At 42.2% G+C, this 17,183-nt stretch overlaps 1 protein-coding gene across 3 annotated transcripts in view; it reads left to right on the top strand.

Moving 5' to 3' along the window:
* zbtb46 (zinc finger and BTB domain containing 46) overlaps window positions 1-17,183 on the top strand; it is a 127,769-nt gene that overhangs the window by 103,180 nt on the left and 7,406 nt on the right. For 2 of the 3 annotated variants that reach the window (XM_057858568.1, XM_057858561.1), the window contains exons 4-7: window positions 1,951-2,247; window positions 10,921-11,225; window positions 12,516-12,561; window positions 12,658-15,494. In XM_057858568.1, coding sequence (XP_057714551.1) covers window positions 1,951-2,247; window positions 10,921-11,225; window positions 12,516-12,561; window positions 12,658-13,415 — 1,406 coding nt within the window. In that variant the 3' untranslated portion in view covers window positions 13,416-15,494. Of the gene's footprint in view, window positions 1-1,950; window positions 2,248-10,920; window positions 11,226-12,515; window positions 12,562-12,657; window positions 15,495-16,098; window positions 16,275-17,183 lie in introns of those variants that run through there. The other variant, XM_057858575.1, reaches the window with a different exon arrangement.

The following is a 17,183-nucleotide window of genomic DNA, read 5'->3' as shown; positions in this document are numbered from 1 at the left end:
TTCAGATTTCGGTAGTGAAGTCCTTCAAAAACACGTTTCCCTCCAAAAGGCTTCAAACGGTTAATGTCTAATCCTTGTTGAAGTTCACTGACATTTGTAAAACACAAAGAACCAAACTTTGAGCTTTTAAAACAATTACATAACTTTGCCTGAAGGTTTTAATGCTAACACGTAATTAGAAGCAGCACAGACAGATTAATGAAAAATATCTGTATAGCGGTGTTTCGGTCCTTTCACCTCTTGACATTTCAACACAAATGGTGGAGCAACACACACATATTGAGTTCTTCTACAAAGAACAATAAAATATACTGCACCTCTACTTGGACAGTATAAACATATGTCTGCATTATACTACCAAGGGGTGTACACGCCAGAAATAGCAGTATAATGTCCGTTAAGCTGAAGTAAAACAAACAAATGTGGTGAAAGCTCTTTCAATCAGTTTAAATATTTTTTTCTGTTTAGAGAACGATATAATGGATAGCTTTTTTGTTTGTTTGTTTGTTTTTTTGTTTTTTGTTAACACACACTACAATTATTTTGTTGTTTTTGGGAAGGAAGCAGGAATGGAACATTTCCATTTTTACAATGGTGAAAAGTATATACAAGACATATATTAGTTACAAGCGTGGGCACTAAACATGTTAAGCTCATGTTTCAGTTTATTGAACTGTGTTGCATCATTTGCAAAAGCTGTTTGATATTTTGGTGACCTTGGGACACTTTGATTCAGCTGTATAAGCACAATAATAAACCATTTGAATATTGCCTTCTATATTTCTATCATGCCAGTGCTGATTTAGTTTGTCACAAACATCTTTAACTGTTCCTCCTCTGCAACATGTATCCATCCACCATTTGCACTCTAGTCATTCATCTATATGAAGCATGGAAATGACAACTGTGTGTGAGAGTGTGGTCAACATTGACCTAGTGTGGTGTTTGAAGAGGCTGAAGAGCCATCAGTATTCAACACATGAAGGCTAACTCCAGCCTCTGTCACCTTGACTTTCCTTGCACAAGATTAAGCTGCACGGGAAACATACATGACTACCGTTGAAGCTCAAGTGGACAAAAACATTGATTTGAGCTTACATGTTTTTAAAAAGATATACAATATCTTTATACTTTTGTAGCTTTTTATTCCATCTGTTTTTTACTTACTTGCTTATTAAATCTGACTTCAACGCTTCTGTTGAGCCATACAATAAGACCAATCCAGAAAAATCCCCTGTAATTATTCATAGTGCCTAGAAATGTCCACAATGTTGTTGAGGCATGTCATTTCTTTTAACACTCAACGCCAGTAATAGGCAGTTTTTTTTTTTTTTTTTGTATTTGCAACGTCGAATAAATGTCAATTCCGATGCAATAAAAGTGAATGCGAGTGAGGTTGTGTATCCACGCACAAGTGCATGTGTGACAATGTCGACTCTCATCAGATGCAGCCTCTAACATTGCATGGACTGCTGACAGCAACTCTAAACACTCCACTTTCCCACCTACCTAACTTTCTAACCTTAGCGTACTACTGCTGATGAGGCACAAGAGTTGAATGAGGTGTAACGCCAATCTGCTTATGAATGACGACTGCTGAGAAGTTGAAAAGAATTGCTTTAATATGGTGTTTCTAGTGTTCTCCCTCAAGCTGATCTCACTGTCAGGTGAAACTGAAAGCCTTAAATCATGACAGCTTTTTCAAATGCAATTTTTGTACAAATGCCATCCATTTTATCCTCTCAGCAAGCAAGGCACAGATCCAGAGTGGTAGATTCTCAAGCCTACACAAAGGCTTGTAATCTTTGGAATAAAGTTAAGGCAACAATGTGTGAGGCATTGTCGTTTGCCGCTCGCTTGCTGTTCGCTCTGTGTTGCATGAACACATTTGAGTGGTGGCAGTAAAAAGATAAAGAGCTTCTCTGGTCTTCTGTTGCGTTCTCTACTCAGACGCAGATGTGACCGAACCCAACAGCTCTGACAGCCGCGGCGAGCGCCTGGACTTCTTCCTCAAACAGGAAGAAGCTCTCGCATCAGAGTCGGCCTTCCTGGGTCCCAACGAATCAGAGGAGGCAGGAGGAGGAGGCGGCGGAGGCAGAGGCGGCAGTGGGATGATGTCCTCGGTTGCAAACCTGAAGGCGGCGCTGATGAGTAAGAACAGCTTGCTGTCACTGCGGGCTGAGATGATGGGAGATGATAACCCCTTGCTCTATGAGTACCTTCCCAAAGGAGGACACTCCTTGTCTTGTAAGTCCTCATTTTAAGACATACACTCACACAAAGGGTAATACAGTCGGCCTACTGTATATGTCAGTTTTTCCCTTTGCTACATGAACTCCATAGCATTATTGGACGCAAAATTAAACCAAGAATGTTGAAAAAAATCAAATGTCGGTGTACAAAAGCAAGAGTTTTGATTCAAAACAAGTACAACTACTTCACATATAAGCTACTGTATGTTATCGATGTGGTGATGTAGAATTGATGGATAATATATGGGCAACCTCAAAATAGGAAGACATTTTGGCTTCAAAGCTACTGAAAAATAGCCGTCTCTAGTTTTCTGCTCGATATTCATCAATAATAGATAATCAACTATCAAAGTGTTGATTACCTTATCATTAAGATCAATAGTAAATTTTTATTACTTGATTTATTTGTTATTTACAACATTCAATCACAGTAACAGAGTTAGGAATCCATATTGATATTAGCAGACATCCCAAGTCTCATTGAGGTTCCAGGAGTCTCCCTGATATTGATTGTGGCTCCCTGATGCCTGTGAGTCTGATAAAAGCAGCCTGCAAGATAGCAGACGACAAATCCTTCAGTTGGAAACAAAAATACAAAATTCATTTGGCAATGAATGGAATAAGTGAAGACTGATGATACCGTGGCGAGGTGCACTGTGTACAACAACAGTGACTTCAGCATTGCTCATGGCAAACTAAAGACATATTGAGGTAGGTTAACACGCCATTTCTATAGGTTAAAGACTATCATAAAATTAAGCAAAACGTAGACCAAACTAATTAAAAATGTACCTGTAAGTTAATTAAAAATGAATGCATTTATTAATTGGATAGGTATGATAAAAGATCTTCCTGAAATGAGTTTTTGGAACTTGGGATGTCTTTGTTAGCTCTTTCTAAGGAGTTTTTAGCTAACTGTTTAGCTAGCTGTTACTCCTGATTTAGGACAACCTTACTATATATAAATAAGTACAGAAAGCATGAAATAGAGTAAGATATTCAATCAAGGGTAACTATTTTACGAAAATATAGAAAATAGAAGCAAGGACATAGACACACATTAAAAAAAAACCAGTGTGTCATATGATTCTTTCTTCTTCTGCCATGATAAAAAGGACACGTTCTACAAATAATTATTATTGGGGAAAAAAATGAAATTTCCAAGTTTATAACTGTTTATTTTAGATTCAATCTGGTCATTGAAGAGGTGGCATAAAAGGAAAGTGGTATTGTAGGTCGTACTCCAAATTTATTTGGTTTATTTAGTTTTTAACCATTATTTTCTCAGGTTTTTTTTTTTTTTTTGGTCTCTGGACAAGCAAATTGATTATGAAAGTTCAGTGGTTTGTAAAGTCCCTTTCACACACTCCGAAACACTGGGAATATTGCAGTGCTTAACCGTGCACAGCAGTATGTGAAAACAATTTCCTGGGTCAACTGACACAGAGATTACGCGGACTTTTCACAGGTTACGTCTTAGTATCATATCCGGGACTTTCTTGGGAATCGGTGCGCGTGAAAGCAGGCGTTAAATTCCTGGGTCACAGCACGATGGCTGATGACGTAAACAATCATGGTGGGCCGATTGTCACTTCCTCTACTACTCTACTTTCGCTACTGCGGAAACAAGGTTGTACTTCACTGCAGAAAACAACGGAGGGAGCGTCCAAGGGTTTATTAAATACATATTTGCTACTACCATTAAGATCTGAACCCGGCGGCTCGACCCGGGCCCGCGCTCGAGGCTTCCGTGCGCACCGTGGCGGCGGGGAGAGGCTCGCTCGGGACGGGACAGAGGGATGCGTTCAATGGTTTATTAAATACAAAAATACATGCGATCGCTGACTGAAAAAGGGGGAATTACACAATGCGTCCGTGACAGTAGAACCGAGGAAGAGAGTCCATTGTCCATCTTTGGAAATGTGTGGTTTATTTTGTTCCTGATGTTAGGGTCTGCTACTGCAGAAACAAGGTTGTACTTTAAAGCAGAAAACAACGGATGGATATGTTCAATGGTTTATTAAAAACAAAAAAATCGCTGGCTGAAAAGGGGGAAAAAAAACAATGGGTCCATGACAGTAGGTCGACTGGGATCAATAAAATACTAATCTAAGCGCTAGGCAGAGAGCCGATAAGACAAAAAAACAAAGCCAGTGGAATTCTTCTTTCCACCCTTCTCTTGGATCGCCTGGGCTTAAATACAGTCTTGATGAGCTTGAATTGGCTGCAGTTACGAAGTTGGGAACGCTCCCTCCGGAGCAAAACACAATTTCACCAACATTGTGACAGCCGATGCCGACCAAAAATGACGTAATGTGCGGGTTATTAAATCGCGCAAGCAGCCCTCCCCGCACCGAGAGCGCCAGTGGGCAACATGGGACAAGTGTGTGAAAATGTCCAACCAATTCTCGGGACATCCCTACATGCGTGAAAGCAATGATGCGAGTAAATCCCGCGTCACCTTACACGGGAATTTCCCTGGATATGTGTGTTAAAGGGGCTTAAGTTGATTATTTTAAATTTGAAGACTGGGACATAAAATGTCCTCCAATTCTGCAATGACGCATACATCAAATAAAAATGCTGAATTCATTCCCATCCGTAGCATTGCTAATACATATTTTTCTGATGGAACCTACTTCTGTGTCAACCTCTATGATAACATCTTCAAAAGGTACCATGATTTACAAGCTTTTGCACATTTCTCACTTTTCCAAACCACAATTGTCCCATCATCCTCAATATATGTTGACTGGTCAGCTTATTTGTTGACCAAACTGAATTGTAAAATACACACATGACACATAACTACTGTAGTGGCTGTCATTGATGAAGCATCAGATGTGACTTACTGCGAGAACATTTTTTGGGGATGGCTTGCACTGTCTGGGGGAGATTTGTTATTTATTGTTACTTATTAATTATCTATAAAAGTTTTGAGCGCATCACTGCTGCTGTTTTTCAGTACGTATAATCAAAATAGCTGTAATGTTATAGCAAATGTCTCTAAATACTCAAGTACAGTAGAACTGTAGCTGATAACTGATTTTAACTTTTTGCCCAAACACATTTGTACTCTTAATGTTCTGTTAAATGAAGCAGTATATTAGTAAAGCTAAGTTAATCAATATTTTATTTTATAAGTGACAAGGAAACATCCATATTAAACACATCTACAAGTTTCTTATTTTTAGTTGTGCACGCTTGAGTTTGTGCATTGTGTGTGGGGAAAATGATACACATCTTTTGTTTGTGTTCTTTGCTTTTACTGGCTCTTAGGACCTTTTTTCCTCAGTTGTGTCTGTCTTTGTGCGCGGCAGGAAAACAATGGGAAATAACTTCAGGCCTGGTCATGCCCCACTCACCTACAAAATGACAGACGGGGACTGAATACAACAAAACGCACGTGCTCTCTCATTTTTGTCACGTACATTATGCAAGTGTTTGTGCGAATGAGATGTTTCTGTTGGCTTCAGAAGGAATAAGAAGCTGTCACAGGCTGGCAGGCTACAGAGAAGGCAGGAGACGCACTCGCATACATAGACCTTGACGTTATGAATAGATTTGTTAAACATCTTTTGCGGCCACAAGGGCTACCTGCAGAAAAAAATCTGTGCAGATTGTTTAAGCTTGTTGAAAAATCAGGAAGTGTCCAAAGGTCTCAATTTAACTTTTGCAGATTTCTCAGAGACCTTGGTGAAGGATTTAGAAAAATTCTGCGTCGTAGGTGTGATTGCCGAACAAGCTCCCTTAACACATATGTTTATGGTGAAATTTAATAAACAAATACTGTACCTTTGATTAATGGACGTACAGGTCATCCTAGTGCTATTCCCTTTCCCCCATTTCATTTCTCCTTCCTTCACCTTGCTTCTCATCCTTCCGGTCCCTTATCCATCTATGACTCTTTCATCCATCTACTTCTCCTTTACCCCTCCTTAACACTCAACGCTCATACTCACCCTCATTGCCTCTCCTACTGACTGCATCTTTCACGTCCTCTTTACTTTACTCTCTCTGGTCTCTCTACCTTCACTATTCTATAGTGAGGTGGCGAATCAAAGTGAATCTCTTTAGGATCCTGGGAAAGTATTGATCATTGGCAGGAAGTAGGTAAAGGAAGGTGACCTGGTCCAATCCAAGGGAAACCTCTGAACATCAACAGAAGGCCTTGAGTTTTCCCTCAGTATCTCATTTGTCTATGCACTCCCTTATACACTTTCCGTTAGGAGTGTGACAAAATATCGAAATAGTGACATATCGTGATACTTTGTATCCCAAAAGGTTATCAATATGCTCCTGTCAAGAATCGAGATATCATTTTAAAAAGGTGTCAATATTTAAAAAAAAAAAAAAAAAAAAAAAACATCTAGTTGCTACCAAAATCTTCCACCATATTAGTGTCTCAGTTAACTCTAAGGGGCAGTTTACATGGCGACTCTGCAACACAAAGACGCAATGACTGAGTTGCGGACTCGCCTCGCGTGCACATGGTGTCGGCGAAGACGAAAAATTCTGAATCCTACCTCCAAAATGGAAGAATCCGATTGCGGGGGGTTGAGGGGGGCTTCCTCGGCATGCATATCAAAGGCTCCTGCAGCGCGAGACCGCGTCGTTAACGTCAGCACTCGTACACGTCACATTGGGTGTGCGCAGCGGTGCTACTAAACATTAAAAACAGCAAATATGGCGGAATGTCGGCTTTAATTTACTGTTTTAATAATATTTTTCTAAATTAAATATGTTGAACGTTTCAATTTCTGTGCCTTTTTGAGCAAAAGAAAAACGACATTGCTTCGAGTGGGCGGGCATATTTTTTTTCCAGGCTGAGGGAGCTTGGTGGGGTCAAAGTGCATCATTCTCTGCCGCCCAGTAAATCTGCACTGCCCCCTAGGGCCTGGCATGAATACAACATCGTTTTCATGTGGAATCGCGACATTGTTCAAATGGAGACGCAAATGCAAATGCAAATTTGGCATTTTTCGTATTCTCGGAGAGTCACCATGTAAACGGCCCCTAAGGCTGCCATTGACGGTGCTCAATGCCCAATCCATTTAGACTGGGAACGTTCGTTCATTCAAAACCAGAGCACAGTCATTCGGTCTGCTTTTTGGGGCATTTACAGGTCACTTGATGTTCATTTTAGGGAATTTACAGGTCATTTCCTGTTGAGTTTGAGTCACTGCCTATTCATTTGGGTGATTCCCAGGTCACTTCCTGTTCTGTAACTCTAAATCAATAGCAAGCGACCCATTATATACCCCAAAATCAACAGGAAATGACCTTAAATGGCCCAAAATTACCTCATTGCCTGGCATTGGCTGCCGCTGACGGCCATAGACGTTCAATCCGTTTGAAGTGGGAGGGATGGCAGCAAATTAACGAATGTTCATTCGCTGCCACCCTCCCAGTTCAAATGTATTGGACGTCTATTAGTGATAAACTCATTCCAATTCACAGCAGAAGCTTGTTTTTCTGTTTATCAGTTGTTTGTAGAATATCCTAGATTGATTTCCTGACCAATGTATCAATAATCGCTGTATCGCAGTATCGTCAGATCATCGTTATCATGAGCTTTGTATCGCAAATCGTATCGTATCGTGAGGTACCAAGAGGTTCCCACTCCTACTTTCCGTATAATAAATTAAGAGGGGTGGGGTTATTTACGGCAAGAACATGGAAGTCTGGACAGGGACCGGCGGGATGGAATTAATCGGAAGGCGACTCGGTCCCCGGAACACAAAAATGGAGGCACTCAACATTGTGTAGTGAGCCATAATTACCAGAAAATCTCTTGTCTACAACAAAGATTGACAGCCAGACTCCTCATTCTGACTTAGTTGGTGCTGTCGTTTCGTCGTTCAAATAGCCGCAGCAATTAACATTTAATGCGTGTGTGAAAATCTTTTTACTTTGGTACTTACAGTTTCCAGGTTTTTGCAGAGATACGAAAAATACTGTACATTGAGACAGGGCATTTCATAGTGCTGTGGGTAACCAGTAAACATTCTGTCATTCATACTTCCAAAAGCAGTTGTTATTTCCATGTGGGTCAGTCCAATGAGCTAACCCTCACCCTGTTGTCAAGACGTGTAATTCAATTGCATCAATTTGTGGTCTCAAGGAGGGGTACATTTTCAAAAATACTATGCGTACGTCAGTCAGCCTTCTGAATCCATTTAGGTTCAATGGGATTCAACCCCAATCTCCTTTTTTGTGCCAGACAATCGATGCCAGACAATGGATTTCGTCGATCCGTCCCCAGTGCACCTGTCCACACTGCCACTGTGTACAGGGTGTGCAGAACATCCAATTAACTACACTATTAACTACTGATATTAGTGGCCTACACTCATTGCAGCACATTTCAATTAAATATACAAGTGGTACCTCTACAAACAAAGTTAATTCGTTCCAGGACCTTGTTTGCAAGTCGAAATGGTTTTATGTCGAGTGGATTTTCCCCTAGGAATACATTATAATTCCATTCATTCGTTTCACAGCCCAAAAACTACACTAAATCCTTAAAAAATACTGCTGGTACTATTACAAATGGAAATTACACATAGCAAAACAAATGAATTATAAATAAAACACGGAATATAATAATAATAATAATAATAATAATAATAACAATAATTCCTGTAATAATGTCACATATAGGGTTGTATTGTGACGGACTTTTTTTTTTTTTTGCTGTACTTGAACGCACCGCATGGCTGACGTGCCAGAGACAGAGCGGTGAGTTTAAGAGTTTCACTTTCACTTTCAATGCTTTCTTGTTTTCTAAGGCATTTTGTGTTGAATAAGTTGTGAAATAAATGATAAAAACGTGGCGAAGCTGGCGATTTTTTTGGCGATGTTACCACAATAATAATTGTCAGCTTAATTTATAAAGACTGGCGTATGGTGGTCGGAGGAGGACCGTGGAGATGTATTCTTGAGTCAGTTCACGGATGCTCACCCCACGCTCATATTTTTCTATAATTTGCAACTCCATTTAAAAGGTAAGCATCACCTTTTTCTTTATTTCACCACCTGTAAACCTTTTTGACACATTTTGTGTTGATTTCTCACACAAGAAAATCCACCGTGCGTTCGTCTGCGGTGCTGTCATCTCGTCGTATTTCGAGCATGTCGTCAGATATAGAAACAAATGGCGAGTCAAATTTTATGTAGGATGTCGAAAATATCGTGTGTCGAATCGATCGTATGTCGAGGTACCACTGTATAACATTTCTCTATGGCAGCGGTCTCAAAACAGGTCCTCAAGGGCAGCTGTGGGTCCTGGTTTTGTCCCAACCGATCGAGTACGGACAGTTTAAGCAATGAAGTTTCTACTAAAACAAGTAGCACCTGACTGCAATCAACTGATTACAGCTGTAAGACACCAGATTGGCGCAAATGTGTCATCTTGTTTTGTTGGAATGAAATCCTGCGCCCACTGCAGCCCTATGTGGAATAGTTTGGAGACCACTGCTCTTTGGCAATTTTCCAAGAGGGAAACCGCTTTTTTAAACAATTTAGCCAATAACTGAATCTAGATTCTACTGTTCTGTTGTCTGTTTAAATGCAAATAGAAGACAAAACAACAACAACAACAACAACAAACCCAATATGCCCCACTTTTAAAAGATCCAATACAAAGTTGCATTCAAAATCTTAATACACAAAGCATATTGCTTAGATTTCAGGGGAATTATTAATTATAAGTACTTATATATACTTATATATTCTTTGTTACATATCGTAGGTGTATTTGAATGAGTAGTTCTAAACTGCTCATCTTCTACTCTTTGTGTCCCTGTGACCTCCTCCCTCGCTATGTTGCCCCTCCTGAAGTCACCAGAGGTGGGGAAGTAAATGGGAGTTTAGCTTTCGTGTGTGTTCTCAGTAAGTAGGAGTGTCGGGCGCGGTAGTTCAACATTCCAGGAATCCGTCCACGGTCAAGCCTTAGCGCAATGAGATTCTGTCCATTGTGTAGAGGAGGGCGATAAATGGTTCACCCACCGCATAACTCTGTTGGCCACACTGGCACGTACTATTGCACACTCGACAAGCCATAGCACTTTCAATGTGTTAATTAATATGAATGCACAGTAAACTGTGAACACAAAATATGATTGTGGGAATAGATTGTTATGTTTTTTTTTTTTTTTGGGTAACTCTTTGTGTCTAAACTTGTTGCTGGTAAACAACGTCCCTGGCCGATGTCCTTTTGCCCTGCGTGAACAGAAAGTCTTCATTTGAGCTGCAAGATGGCACCTCTCCAAAACAATCTCCCTACACGCTACAGAGGATCCTCAAGCCCTCTCCTTATATGCATTTTACTCACTCACAAAACACCATCTCACACACACACACACAGCATCCTGTGTGCATGCATGTGGGTGGAAGGAGAAGGAGAGCAGAGGAGCAAATGGAAAAGAGAGAGAAGAGAAGCCCTTTCCCCTCGGCTGGTGGAAAGTGAAACTTCAGAGTTTTTCTTCCTCCCCCTCTCCATCGTGTTTGATAGTGCAGCACTGGCAACCACTGTGCCCCTCCATCAGCAGCACCCCGCGCCCCCCTCCTGCCCACTCTCTCCCGTTATGTTCTGGTGGCCAGCTGCTAGCAGAGTGTGCAGTTGTACGTGAGTGGGTGGGTGAGACTCGTTTCCTGTGCTCCTCAGGGCTCAGCTCCAACAACCACTGCAGCACGCTCCAACCAGGGGCCACAGGGGCCACAATTCATAACAAACAGGGGGCTGACTCCTCTCCTCCTCCTACTCTTCTTCCTCCTCATCTTCTACCAACACCGCCTCCGTTACCGCCGTCATCATCATCATATCGCCCCTCCGCTCTGCTGCTCCCCACTGAACCTCGGTCCCTGGAGGCCCCCGGTTTGTGGGCGGGGACACCCAGGCTGCACTCGGACACCTCGGACATGGACGTGGAAGAGACCCCTGCGGGAATGACGCCCTCCACCTTGCCAGAGGTAAGCACAAGGAGTCTGGCTCAACTCCAATTGTGGAGGCTCTTCTCTGGATAGCGCTCCTCCGCTCAGATAGAACTTTGATCTCGATGAGTGGACGGGAGCATCCAGGAGGCTGCCTCAGCCAATTTTGAAAACTCCCTGGGAGGGCTGAGTGGTGATTGAGGGAATAAAGTTGACCAGTTATCTAATGGATGGTGGGCATGAAGTTTAGTTAAAGAACAAAGTAAAGGCTATTGGGGTGATTTTTGACACCCCAGCACATCTATCACTCAGTCCTCTCAGTGTTTCATATGGCACATTTCCTGGGTCAAAATTACTGTTGTTGCTTTTCCTTTCTTTCCACATTATCTATCGTTTGCTCATGTCTTTTATTTGGTTAGATTTTTTTTTTAAAGCCATCTTTTAAGACATTCGCAGCCATTGACAGTGATAAAAGTCCAAACCATTTGAACCTGGAGGAATTAGCAGCAAATGAACATTTGTTTATTCGCTGCTAGCCTCCCCAGTTTAAATGGATTGGTCGTCTGCTCGTGACAAACACATTTAAATTCACAGCAGAATGATACCATCATCAATGGCACTCAAAGAGTTAATATAGCCAGGCACAAAGGGCTGCTTTTACGCACTAGTGATAATGTAGCTTATAGTTGTTACTCTAGAGATGACACATATGGACACAGTGGCATTGAGCGTGTTTCAAAATGGCAATAGCGGCCGAGGTGGAATCGATACTAGAAGACAATGAGAGATTTGCTCTCCCAGTTCAGGAAATTGTTTGTTCTTTTCAGTGCGTGTATGTGTGGGCGTGTGTGAGCGCGGCTGTGTGGCCGAGTACGGTTTTTGTGCCAGCCTGTGCGTGTGGGTAAGTAAGCCTTCATGAGGAACATTTGGTTTCAGAAGGACTTGCCTCTCAACAAGCATCTCCTATCTTTGTTTAAAAAAAAAAAAGGGGGGGGGGGCACCTGCGTACCCAGTGTATGTATGGTGTTCCCTTCTTCGTGTTCTTCTTCCCCCTCTGTATATACATAGGGGGCCAAGGCTATCCTGTTGGGTGAAGGAATAAAATAAGAGGAAATAGGATGGATGCAGCCTAGAGAGATAACTGTCACCAGGGGCAGCGGGTGTGCCGTTTGTGTTGTGACTATAGATTCATTCTCACAAAATCTACCGCAAGACATTTCTACATTCATGTCTTGTGTTATCACAGCTTGTCTCACCTGCCTGCCTCCTACATTCATGACAACCTCTCTTTACGTTTGTGTGGAATAACATGACATTTTGTGCTTCCAGGCTGTTGGTGCTCAAGACGAAGACAAGCTGAAGAAATACCACACAGGTAAAACACTAAGGCCTTGAGTAGTCAAATCATGAGAGCCTGTGTTTTGACTTGTGTGTAAATTTTCAAATTCTAATGAATCTCTCTGTTGTTTAGCTTTGGAAGGTGACCAGTCTCCCATTGAGAGAGATCAGATGGCCAAAGCAAGTTGTGCTGGTTCTCTGACTGTGCCTACGTCAGTGTTTATGGCTTCCAGAGAGATTGAGGGGCTGGCGGCGCTGGCCAAAGAGACTAAATCAGGGGTCCTGCCAGAGACCGGTGCCTGGAACTCGCAGGGGTTTGCTTGCTCCCTGTGCAAGCGGCTGTTCAGCAGTCTGGAGTATCTCAGAGAGCACGAGTACCGCCACACCTTGTCTCTCATGGCTATGTCCCTGGACTGGCCGAGCATACAGAGTCCATTCAATCAGCCCGGACAGTCGCAGTTTCTCCACTTTCCCCAGTCATTGTATCGCACCGCGGTGGCCGAGCCCACCCCGGCACGCTACCTCTGTTCGCAATGTCCGGCGAGCTTCACCCTTAAGTCCAACGCAGACCGCCATGAGAAGACAATCCATTTCAAGAAAAAGCTCATGCAGTGTGTATACTGTTTAAAACATTTCAGGGACCGCACAGACCTGCAAAGGCACTTGTCCTCAGTGCACTCCAAAGAGAAGGGCCATGTATGCCCGGCGTGCACCAAGTCTTTTAGCACCCAGAAAAATCTGACCACTCACATTAAAGTATGCTGCCAGGTGGCGTCTGTGTCAGGAACTGCTAACATGTCTCAGGATGGTGAACAAGTCCCTCTATGGAGGCTTTCTGAAGAGATGAAAGTTGAAATTACTAACCGTAGCATTTTGGATGTAGAGAACTGAGAGGATCTACAGGGTGCGTCCATATATTCCAAGCCAGCAGTTGTCCACATCACAGGTGTAGTCATGCCAATCAGGTGAAATGAAGGCTCCTTAAAGGAATATATATATTTTTACCAAATGAATTGAATTTATGAGAGGAGGATGGGTTATGGCGAATTAACGATTGTCTATGCAAAGCTGGTTTTATATCGTAGTAGAAGTCAGCACTTCTACTTCACTCCATATGTTGCTGCACACGCCACTAACTTTTCATCCTATCCACCTCTCAGTTAGGGAGAAAGCACAACTCACAGTTCTGCCTGGGTGTTCTGTGGCTCTAAGCCCTACCCAACACCACCACTTGCAGGACGTTGGGTGTATTGCACCATCTGCTCATATCAGTACTATTTAAATCTTAAGAAATGGTTTAACATCGTACAACTACAAGACTGTTCATGTCTGCTGTGCCCAACTCCAGATGCAAAACTAGCATCAGCCACCATACTAAACTGAACTCGTCTATGTCACACAGCGCAGATGGGAAGGCTGTACCAGACAGGACAAAGCAAGCTAAAACAATAGCCAAATGGCAATCAGCTGGGGGTTGGGTGGTCTCATTTTCTTTCGCGCATCTGGAAATCTGAAACACTGAGAGTGCTGAGAGATGAACAGTAATTGGTCCTTTGTGGAAACAGCCCTCCTTAACCCTTGACCCCTAGAGAAGGGGGCGGGTGGACAGAGGGCATGGGCCCTTTAGACCCCATGAGTTTAGGACGTCACTGGTGCAGGTGATCATGGTATAGGGTCCGTTTGGACTAAATAAAAGGAACTGGAGAAATAAAAGGAGAGCAGACCCTCCAGGGGCACTGGTTGTATTAAATTCACACTCATTTCTGCCAAAGAGAAATAGATTCTCATCTGAGTTTACACTGATCATTTACTCTGCAGCTATAAAACAAAACCTTAGCCCTGCCGAACACTGAGCCACATTGTTGACCTCAATGGAATTATTATCCAGTGTGCAGGATGAGCAACTACTTTAGTTTTTTTTGTTTTTGTTTTTTAACCACTGAATATCACTCTTTTTGCTGTAATTCAAAATGATTTGAATCTCAGGTGATCGGTGTCACAGTGTCGTAGATAATAAATAATATATATTAGTAAATAATGCCATGTCCTATTACACGAGCTTTCTCAACATAAATAACGTTTCCTCGTTTGAAGTCAGATCCACCTGGCCACTGCCAAGCTATTCCAATATGTACAGTTTATAAATTGTATTACAATAGTGCTTTACTATAAAATTCAATATGTAGCTGTGGCAAAAAAAAAAAAAAAAAAAAAGCGTTGAGAGTCTCTTTCCCCGAAATGCAGGAGTGCAGTCAGTGAAGGGTGTGATCATTGCCAAGGGCCTCTCAACTATCCTTGCTTCTCTTCACTTTTACACATAGCCCACTTTGCAGCGGGCTTTAATGGGCTCAAATTTGTGCACCACACCAACAGAAAGGTAGACAAATAGGGAGGATGAGCACCTGTATTTCCCCTTTAATTCCATTCGAGTAATTGCGTTTCCATGTACCCAATCAATGCAGAGCGGGAACAGATAGCCTTTTTTGATAGCAGCCCACCACATGCCAAATCCTTTCAGACCCTAAATCCCGTATCTCAGGTAGCACAGGCTGTCCTGGACGGCAGCTGCAACAGATGGAGGGTTAAGACAGTCAGGATGTCATCAGGAAGCTCTTGATAGTTGCTTTTTATCATTTGCATATAGAATAAAGTATATTGCTGTTCAGTTTTATTTTCCTGCTTTAAAAGGTGCTGTATCATAACATGTACTTTTCTAAATAGCTGAATTTGAAATAAAGTTTGAATGATGCAATTACGTGGAATCTTATCTGATGTGTTTGCTGTCGCTGCTTTTCTCCTTTGTCTTGGTGTCATTCATGCACATTCACTGTCACACAACAAAACAATCGTGATAAACCAGTGGCTTGGGCTCTTTGTGTTCTTGCATTTTTTTGTGTTTTTTTCTTTCCCCCCCAACCAACCCCGTTTGCTTGCTTTACTCTCTCAGCAGAAGTCGTTGTGACGATGGAGGTAATCATTTTATGCTGTTTAAATGTGTTGTTCAAAGCTGCTTTTTATTCAATCCACTCCAGTTCTGAGCTTTCATGGTCATTCACTCAAGTATCGCAGAACCCACACACACCACTTCACCTGTTTCAACTACCATGTAAGACTCAGCTGGAGACGCAATCCTAGACTTTGCCACACTGGACCTTTACCTTACCCTAGATGTGAAACTGCTGTAAATATGAGTGTTTTTTCTTTTCCTTGAGTCTCCCTTTGCGTGCGATTTTATTTCCCCACCGCCAGCCGCTGTGTTTATGTCTGTGTTGTCTGTCGCAAAGACCTAGAGCTGACTCAATGTAGTGCCAGTGTTTATGCGATCTTTCTTTTGACGCTTTAGTATAGAGCAAGAGCTGTTGCCAGGGCAACTGTAGCTTTGACGGGGACCGGGGGTGACCATGGGGATTGATGATACATTTTTTTGTCGACCGCTCGGCTAATTAAATGTAATAACTGAAGAGTGATGTCTGGGTTTATTTAAAAGCGATTCATTCAGGTCTAATGTTTTTCTCCTTACCTCTCTCCCCCTCATTACACCCCCAACCCCACTCTCTTCCCTTTGTCCCTGCAGTGAATGACTTCACAGTGATCCGTAAAAAGTTCAAGTGCCCCTACTGCAGTTTCTCTGCCATGCACCAGTGCATCCTAAAGAGGCACATGCGCTCGCACACTGGTGAGAGGCCCTACCCATGTGAAATCTGTGGCAAAAAGTTCACCAGGAGGGAACACATGAAGAGGCACACACTGGTGAGTGCAATTGTGCCATCACTGATAGGGGTCGATCCCGCATTAAAAAAAAAAAAAATCTTAAAATAATGTCGGGACGAGAATTAGGGAAATAGTACATCTGTTGTGAAAATATCAAAGGGCATCAAGTCAACAGTCGAACATACATTGGTTTGGGGTTGCTCTGCTTCTTCAAGGCCTGGACCACTGCTGTGCTGTCTTGGCACACAGTGGAATGAGAATGTTTGGGCATACCACGGATGCTCATACATTTGCATGACAGATGGTGGGACACAGTAGTCTAAATTTTACTTTTAAATAAAATGTTTGGAGTTCTATTATTCTGGAAGATGCTGCCCACAAAATCTGATATATTTAGGTCTAACTGAACTCGGGTTGTCTTTGTGAGACATTATATTGGTTACAATGGTTCAAGGACTTACAGTGGGGCAAATGAGTATTTAGTTAACCACTAATTGTGCAAGTTCTCCCACTTGAAAATATTAGAGAGACCTGTAATTGTCAACATGGGTAAACCTCAACCATGAGAGACAATGTGGAAAACAAAACAGAAAATCCCATTGTTTGATTTTTAACGAATGTATTTGCGAATCATGGTTGAAAATAAGTATTTGGTCAATACCAAAAGTTCATCTCAATACTTTGTTATGTACCCTTTGTTCGCAATAACGGAGGCCAAACGTTTTCTGTAACTCTTCACAAGCTTTTCACACACTGTTGCTGGTATTTTGGCCCATTCCTCCATGCAGATCTCCTCTAGAGCAGTGATGTTTTGGGGCTGTCATTGGCCAACACGGACTTTGAACTCCCTCCACAGATTTTCTATGGGGCTGAGATCTGGAGACTGGCTAAGCCACTCCAGGACCTTGAAATGCTTCTTACGAAGCCACTCCTTTGTTGCCCTGGCTG

Source organism: Corythoichthys intestinalis, chromosome 2 (genome assembly GCF_030265065.1).
Source record: "Corythoichthys intestinalis isolate RoL2023-P3 chromosome 2, ASM3026506v1, whole genome shotgun sequence".
In the NCBI taxonomy this organism is placed as follows: domain Eukaryota; kingdom Metazoa; phylum Chordata; class Actinopteri; order Syngnathiformes; family Syngnathidae; genus Corythoichthys; species Corythoichthys intestinalis.
This window is presented reverse-complemented; position numbering and strand designations above follow the sequence as displayed.